We start from the raw sequence: 8,210 nt of genomic DNA, 5'->3' as shown, positions 1-8,210 counted from the left end.
AAAAAAAAAAGGCGGCCACGACCAGTATTTATGTATTCATCTTTGCTTTAAAACAAACAAAAAAACCCTCTGTATTTTTATGAATCCTATTTGTGTTTCACTGACTACACACACACACAAAAATCAGTTCCATAAACTACTAATCATTCTAGTAATGAGGATACCAGTGAAAGATCTCTCGTTCATTTCCTCCCCAACTTCAACACTCACTCTTCTCAGGGTGTCATGCCTGTGTCCTCAAAACACACTGTTCTTTAAACAAATCATTTCCACAAGGATTTTGCTCCCTCTGGAATGCCTCTCAGCACATTTACGGAAAAGTATTTACTCTGCAGAAACTAGCTCAGGTGAGTGTTCTCCATTTCCAAATAATGCGCTATCATGCTCTGGTCACTCTAATGCCTGTGTAAGTAAGTGTTGTTCTGTCATCCTACACCTCCCTTGGCTTCCACATCCACTGGAGGGTATCCACCACTTTTCATTGATTTTGTAGTTCTGTAGGGTTCAGCACGCACAAAGTGCTGAGTAAATGGTCACTGAATTCAACAATCCAATTAATTAATACTACTATCACACTGTTTCTGAAATTTAAAAAATCAAACATATTAGTGGAAGAGTAAATTAATTTTATTGACTGATGAAAAACTAAAGTGATAAGAAGTATGGATAGTAAACAATAATCAGTGAATTCTGCTGGAATTCTATTTTTATTCTTTTCACTTTAAGCCAAAAGGACATAAAATTATAGACTGTTAGTGAGCTAATCACTTTGTTTCTTCAACAAAAACTGCATAGTTTAGCAGTTGCACAGCATTAAATATATACATTTTTGCAAAACCCTGAAAGTTTTAATTTTTGTGTTGACCTCAAAGGCTAATGCAATCACCTACACTGGTCGGATTCAGAGTTTCTTTTCCCCTTTCTGCCACCCTGTAAAGAAAAATAGGGCAAATTATTTAGGAAGTATCATTTTGGGGGCATTTTCATTTTAAGAATGAGACCAAAGGCATTTTTGAGTATGAGAAAGAAACATCTTTTTTTTTTCCAGTTTGTTGCAAAACAATATGCAGATCACTAAATTATTTTTATAAGGTTATTTTTTTACAATTGTTTGTTAAGGCAGGCTGTATGAAGCAGTTACTTCTACTTGAACTAGTTTAGACCTAGTAAGACTACCAAAATCTTATTTTTTAGAGCTCATTTGGACTGTCTCAGGTTTTTTTAAAAATGTAATTTTTGACCAATACTAAATTAAGCAATTTGCTCCACATAACCTACAAATCTGGTAATCCAGTTCAATACCTTCTTGGATAATTCGATTTTTAATTCAAGTTAGTCTTGTTCATATTAGCATCAGAAGTCTGATTTTGTTCATCAGCGGGTTGAAAAGCAGATTACACTTTTCATAATGTTCAGTGATATATATCAATCTGTATTTAATTTGCTCCAAATGAAACTCCCATCTATGATGTTTGATTTGAGCCAAGAAAAGAGGTAGGAGCTTAAAATATAAGAAGTATTTTACATTCATTACTTTTAACATATCATTTTCTGCCTGACTCTGATTTATAAAGCAAATACTCATTGAAAAATACAGAAAGTACAAAGGTACAAAGAGAAAAATTAAAATCATCCTTAACTATTCTGCCCCTCATTTTAACCACAAAATAAGGGTTTGATGTATTTTCCTTACAATAATTTTATAGTTTTCTTCTCTATTTTTATAAATTTTGGCAATGATACCTAAACTTAGTTTTGATTAACAGGATCAACTAAGTGGTGGTATTTAAAAAATTCGGATATCTAGACTTTGTCCCAGATCTGTTTATTATGACTACCAGAAATGGGCTCAACAATCTATAATTCAAAAAGTTCCCAGTGAATTCTGAGGGTCAGTCAGGTCTGGAAACCAGTTCTTGTGTGTAGTTTAAGCGGTCAGCAGCACACAGAATCCAGACCCATTTACCGATGCCGGCAGCTATTCTGTGTGGCTTTCATCCTGGTTCTGCCTATAACTTCCCTGTTGGTTTCTACATCAACCTTTTAAATAAACAAATCAAGTATAAGAATGTCATTATTCATTCCTGACCAGATACACATGTCATTCTGCACAGATTTATCCAGAGGGAAAAAAGTATTAAGAGGTTATGTGGGACCTGGGATGTGAAATGGCAGGTATTAAAAACAAAATTTATTTCCTGTAGCAGGAAAATACAAATACATTTACTAAAAAGTTTCCTACAGAGTAGGTACCCACTATGCATAGGTACCAATGTCACACTGCTTAAAACTCTTACCTTGTTTTTCAACAAGATTGAGGAAAAAAAAAAAAAAAACCCACCCAAAAAATTCAAAGATCTTTTTCAAGGTCTCCCAGGCAAAGGGAATTCTCCTTCCAGGAATGATGAGATGTCAAACCCGGGGCTGTTACAACTTCGATGTTCTCCAGGCCAACAGTGGTGGCTTTCAAACCTTTTTGACTATGGCACCCCACATTAATTAACACATTTTATATCATGACTTAGACACACATACATACATATAAATATTTATGTGTATGTGTTTTATACACACATATACATATCCATATATACTGAAACAAAGAACTAATTTTTTTACTGCTTTGTCCAGAAAAAAATGCTTGTAAATGCAGAGGAAATAACAGAATTAGAAAAAACACTCTTGTGCAGCCACCAAAATAATAACTGATACCAATACCATCAATGGATACTAAAACCATTCGGTAAAAAGAAAAGGATATTCACACAATCTCAAAGTATCACTTCACATATTTATTAATTATAAAGGGGAAAAGATATCTTTACAATGGAGATATCTAGAAGAAACTGCTGTACCTACATGATCAAATTTATATAATAGGACAAATGTCATTATGTACCTTCCCTCGATGTGATTCACTGGCACATATGCCACATCATGTACCAAGGATTTTTTCTGAATTTAGTTAGCACTGTATATACCAGTATCTAGAATGTCCCAAACATTTTCTAAAGTGAAAGTGATATGTCCAATAATAACATTATTAATATGTTTGGTGAATGGATTTTAGACTGAAGAAAATAGTGCTTTATTCTCACACAGTACCTATCCTAAGTGCATTATTTGATGAGAACACTTGAAATTAGAAAAGCATACCTGGTATTTGGCTAGTTCTGCTTGTAGGACTTTCACTTTCGATCTTTCTTGTTCTAATGCAGCATGAAGTGAAGTCACCTAAAACCAGACATTCAATTAAAAAAAGACTTGTGTCTTCAGGCAAATACTCTTAATTCTTAACACTTACTCCCAGGGATGAATTTGACTACTAGGTGAATAGGCTTCACAGGAGAACCACTTTCCTACTACCGAACTCACACACAATTTCAATTAGGAATTTTACTCAGCTGTCTATTAAAGATAGACAGGAGAAGCTCAATATTCCAAGGGAAAATGACAGGGTAAGGATGGGAAGAGAAGAAAGTCATAGTTCGTGGTTGGATAAGTTCTACTCGCCCTTTTTATCTCTATATTCAGAGTAGACATCAACTGAGATACAACCTTATCCTCCCTTGTTCTTCAGGACATACCTACTTCCCTCAGCATGGAAAGCAGAATCTTCATTCACTTGCTATTACATAATAATAATGAGGTACAATTTGTATCACTTTACTGCAGTGTTGCTGGGCTGTATTTTTCTTTAATCAAGTTTCATAATTTAGGGCTAAAGAATAATAGCTTATGGAAACCAGTCTTGTCTATTCCACAGTTTTTCTTACCTGTATAGTTAGCTCATTCTTGATACTTTGTGATTCATCAACTTGCAGCAGTATTTCTGCTTTATCTTTCACTGACAAGAAAGGAAAAACAGCAACGTAATGTTTTCAGTCACTCAAACACTTGAACAATTCGTTAGTGAAACAAGACAGCAGTGTAATCAGGCAAAAGTTTGTCTTTATACTGAATGAATGTATTCATATACACACATATAGCTCTTATTTTTCACTGGTAACTTCTAGCCATTATTATTACTACAGCAGTTTTTCTTGGAAATTTTACATTTCCTGTGGTGTTAAAATATTAATTGTAAAGGCAGCTTGAAAGATGAATTTTTTCCAGTTATACAACAGAGGACAAGGACATAAACAACTTCTCAAAGGGATAAAACAAATACTTTGACTAATCTTAAAGCAAGATTTTAAAAACAATGTAGAATGTTTCTGCTTGTTTTGTTTTGTCAAACTGTCAGGGCAAGCACTACTGTAAAGTCCATAAAAATGATTTTTATCTGACAGTTCATATCAATATAGCACTTTCAAATAAATGTAGCTCATATGATCATAACTCATTACATAAGCCTGTGGTCTTTCAGAACTATTCCTTTGTCTAGAAGTTTTCCCTCTTTGGGGAAGCAAGAGCTCTACATTTTGGCCCCAAGGTTCCCTAAGCTTCAAAAATCTCCACATGGCTAACAACTTCTTCAAACCATGGGAATGGCTAATGGATGAAAAACTAACTCCTCAACTTTGAAAACAAGCTAGGAGAAACCAAACAGGTAAAAGAGTAACAAATTCAGTGAAGGAGAAAAAGATCAAATACATGAGTACTGATATCACCACAGCTCTACCAATATATATTATAAGCACTGTGATTAAAATTTATTTTTCATAATTTAATGCAGTAAGGTGAAGACACTGCATCAAGAAACAAATCAGTCTCTCAAGATTCAACTTGGCAATTTTGCTTTATTTAAGCAATTTCTATACCCAATATGGGGTCTGAAACCATGACCCTGAGATTAAGAGTTGCAAGCTCTTCTGTCTGAGCCAGCCATGTGCCCTTCAACCTGGGAATTTTTACATATTATGTTTTCTACTCGCCCATCCCCAAAATTACGCACACTGAGAACTCACTGAGAACTGAGAATTCATTAAAAAATGAATTTTAATAATTATGTAATATTTCAATTATAGTCAGTTTTCCAATAATATGCTTGTTTTGAAAACTCAAATTTGTTTCACTGAGATTGCTGCACTGGGGAACAACTTGAACTTAAAACGAACTTTGCATCTGTTGAGCATAATTTCATGAACACAGAAAACCACACCCACGCACACAGCTCAAGTATCTCCTGGCTATCTCCATTCCCTGAGTGGTAAGAACTATACCGACTTTCCATCCTTCCATCACTTCACAGTACACACAACCTGCAGACCTTCTGAAACCTATTTCCACAAGTAAACTTCACGTTGTCTTTCAGGAAAAGTGCCATATTTCTTATAGTCTTTGTGTTTAACCATTTTAACATGTATAAAACTGTGTTGCTGTTTTTGTTAGGTTCCTATCTTTTTTTTTGTAGTGAGTCTTTGAAGTTTTTTGACTGTTGCACACTCCTAACCCCATTTCCCCATAATCCTTGTGGTTTTAATTGTGTACGTATGTGGATATTGGTGATTTTTAAGGAACATACGTGGCATTAAAATAGAACTAACTGTATTTACACTCACATTATAAATGCTAGAGTATGTATGCTCTACTGTACTGTATTTTTCAGGTAATGGTTCTATATAAAATTCTTCTACTTGGATTTTTAAAAAAATAATCTCAGGCACCTGAGTGACTCAGTCAGTTAAGCCTCTGACTCTTGGTTTCAGTTCAGGTCATGATCTTGCGGTTTGTGAGTTTAAGCCCCACACGGGGCTCTGCGTGGACAGTGCAGACGGAGCCTGCATGGGATCTTTCTCTCTCTTTCCCCCTTCCCTTGACCACAGCTCTCTCCATCGCTTTCAAAATAAATAAACTTAAAAAAAAAATCTTTACATCCAATGTGGGGTTCGAACTCATGACCTTCAGATGAAGAGTTGCTTGCATGCTCTGCTGACAGAGCCAGCTAGGCACCTTATTTGGATTTTTTTATAGAACAGAGTATGGACACTGGTGTCATTTACTGGCACCCATTTTATTTATTTTTTAAATTCTTAAATGTTTATTTATTCTTGAGAGTGAGAGTGAGCATGAGTGGGGGAGGAGCAGAGAGAGAGGGAGATACAGAATCTGAAGCAGGTTCCAGGCTCTGAGCTGTCAGCACAGAACCCCATGCAGGGCTCGAACCCACGAACCATGAGATCACTATCTGAGCTGAAGTCGGACACTCAACTGACTGAGCCACACAGGCACCCCTACTGGTAGCCATTTTAAATGAGAGAGAGCTTTCATCATTTAACTTTCTCACTTTTCACAAATGTTTCCCTAAATAGAAATACTACTTTGTTTTTTACAGATTTAAAAATCATGCAACCAATATCCAATGATGCCCTTAATTCCTTCAATTAGAAATACAGCTTATAGGGGCACCTGGGTGGCTCAGTTGGTTGAGCATCCAACTTAGGCTCAGGTCACAGTCTTGCAGTTTGTGGGTTTGCTCCCCCTATCGGGCTCTGTCTTGACAACTCAGAGCCTGGAGCCTACTTTAGATTTTGTGTTTCCCTCTCTCTCTGCCCCTTCCCCACTCATGCTCTCTCTCTCTCAAAAATGAACATCAAAAAAATTTTTTTAATAAAAAGAATACAGCTTGTAAACAATTATTTTATTTTCATAATTTTGTTCATTAAATAATCCACATAGAACTCAATAACACACACAGATCTAAAGTGATCTCAGAATGTTGATATCTAATTGTCCAAATAATGTATTCTTTTTTTATTTCATCATAGTTAAGCTGTATAAATTATATTATAAAAAACAGTAAAGTTATAAAACAGTATCTTCAAGGTAAGTTTCACAATTTCTTGAACACTATACAGTACTCACATCTATTTGGTTTATCACTGACACTTATTAACAGGGAAAACTGTTTTTTGGCCTAAATTTTGTCTATTCAAAAGATGTTCTCTTATTCAGACCTTTCTATATGTCTTTTATTATTTATAATTTCCTTTGCATAAGCTTCATATTAAAAATTAATACTTCCTTTTCTGTCATAAATGGAAAATCTTCGTAGAGTGAAAGGGAAGTATCATTAGGTACATACATAATCAGGAATGCAACTGATGTGAGGAGGCTTCATATAGCATCTACTTTACTATCTGATTATCTCTCATCATTTTTGAGTGATTTCCTTTGCTTCCTGCTGGTGAACTACTACCTAAGTTTAGAGTAGCACCAAAAGTATGAGGAGTTGGGGGGAAGGGGTGAAGGAAAACCCAAAATAATAAGCATTCCCCTCTAATAATTAAAAAGAGAATCTTTTCTTTTTAATGTTTTAATTTACTTTTGAGAGAGAGAGACACACACAGTGTGAGCAGGGGAGGGTCAGAGAGACAGGAAGATACAGAATCTGAAGACAGGCTCCAAGCTCTGAGCTGTCAGCACAGAGCCTGATGTGGGGCTCGAACCCACAAACTATGAAATCATGACCTGAGCTGAAATCAGACACTTAACCGACTGAGCCACCTAGGCGCCCCTAAAAAGAGAATCTTAAGCAAGTTCTATTCTTTTTTTCCCACTGAATATAGTCCAGTACTTTATAAGAACTGAAATTTCAACTCTTGCCCAAATAGTTGTAAATCTGTATGATACTAAGGTGCTTTAAGAGTGACTTGTAATAATAAAATTACAAGAAATAATTCAATTTGTATCTTTCTGGGAAAGTTTTTAACTTTGTCGAGATAATAAATCATATATCTTGAAAAATTATTTTCAAATATTTTTAAGGTTAACTTTTAATTCTAAAAACACACAAATCACTTACTTTCACCTTCCTGAAGCATTTTCAGTAACTGTGCATTTCTTGCCTTTACTTCTTTATACTTTGCCTAATAGAGAAAAAAGATTTAATTTTTAAAACAAATAATATAATTAATGATTTACTATGAATTAAGGAGTTATGAATTCTAGGCCTGCTGAAAGACAGAAATTACTTTTGAAAGAACCAGGATGAAGGAAAATGTATTCATAACTGTCTACTCCTAAATTAAATGCCTGGTACAATAATAGAAATACTAGAAGATACTGAAAAAACAAGAAGAGAATAAAACTGGACAAAATTTAGGATATTACTAAATTTTCCTGAAGTCTCTTTTTTTCCTTAAAACCCTTATACAATTCAAAATAATTAGGTGAAAACAAAGAAAAATGACTCACAGCTCTAGACCAAGACTGTCCATGTCCAGTACTATCCTAAAACTTCCTTTATCTTTTCTATACCTGCTACT

The 8,210-nt window shown here is 34.8% G+C and overlaps 1 protein-coding gene across 2 annotated transcripts in view; it reads right to left on the bottom strand.

Annotated features, from left to right (window-relative positions):
• Positions 1–605: 605 nt before the first annotated feature.
• GKAP1 (G kinase anchoring protein 1) overlaps positions 606–8,210 on the bottom strand; it is a 79,971-nt gene continuing 72,366 nt past the window's right edge. For both annotated transcript variants that reach the window (XM_029920035.1, XM_029920036.1), the window contains 4 exons: positions 7,748–7,811; positions 3,777–3,847; positions 3,157–3,234; positions 606–930 (listed from right to left, as the gene is read on the bottom strand). In XM_029920035.1, the coding sequence (XP_029775895.1) occupies positions 883–930; positions 3,157–3,234; positions 3,777–3,847; positions 7,748–7,811 (261 nt within the window). In that variant the 3' untranslated portion in view covers positions 606–882. The remainder of the gene's footprint in view (positions 931–3,156; positions 3,235–3,776; positions 3,848–7,747; positions 7,812–8,210) is intronic.

The sequence above is a fragment of the Suricata suricatta genome, chromosome 13, assembly GCF_006229205.1.
Source record: "Suricata suricatta isolate VVHF042 chromosome 13, meerkat_22Aug2017_6uvM2_HiC, whole genome shotgun sequence".
In the NCBI taxonomy this organism is placed as follows: Eukaryota; Metazoa; Chordata; class Mammalia; order Carnivora; family Herpestidae; genus Suricata; species Suricata suricatta.
Note: the sequence above shows the minus strand (reverse complement) of the source record. Positions and strands in the feature narration are given on the sequence as shown.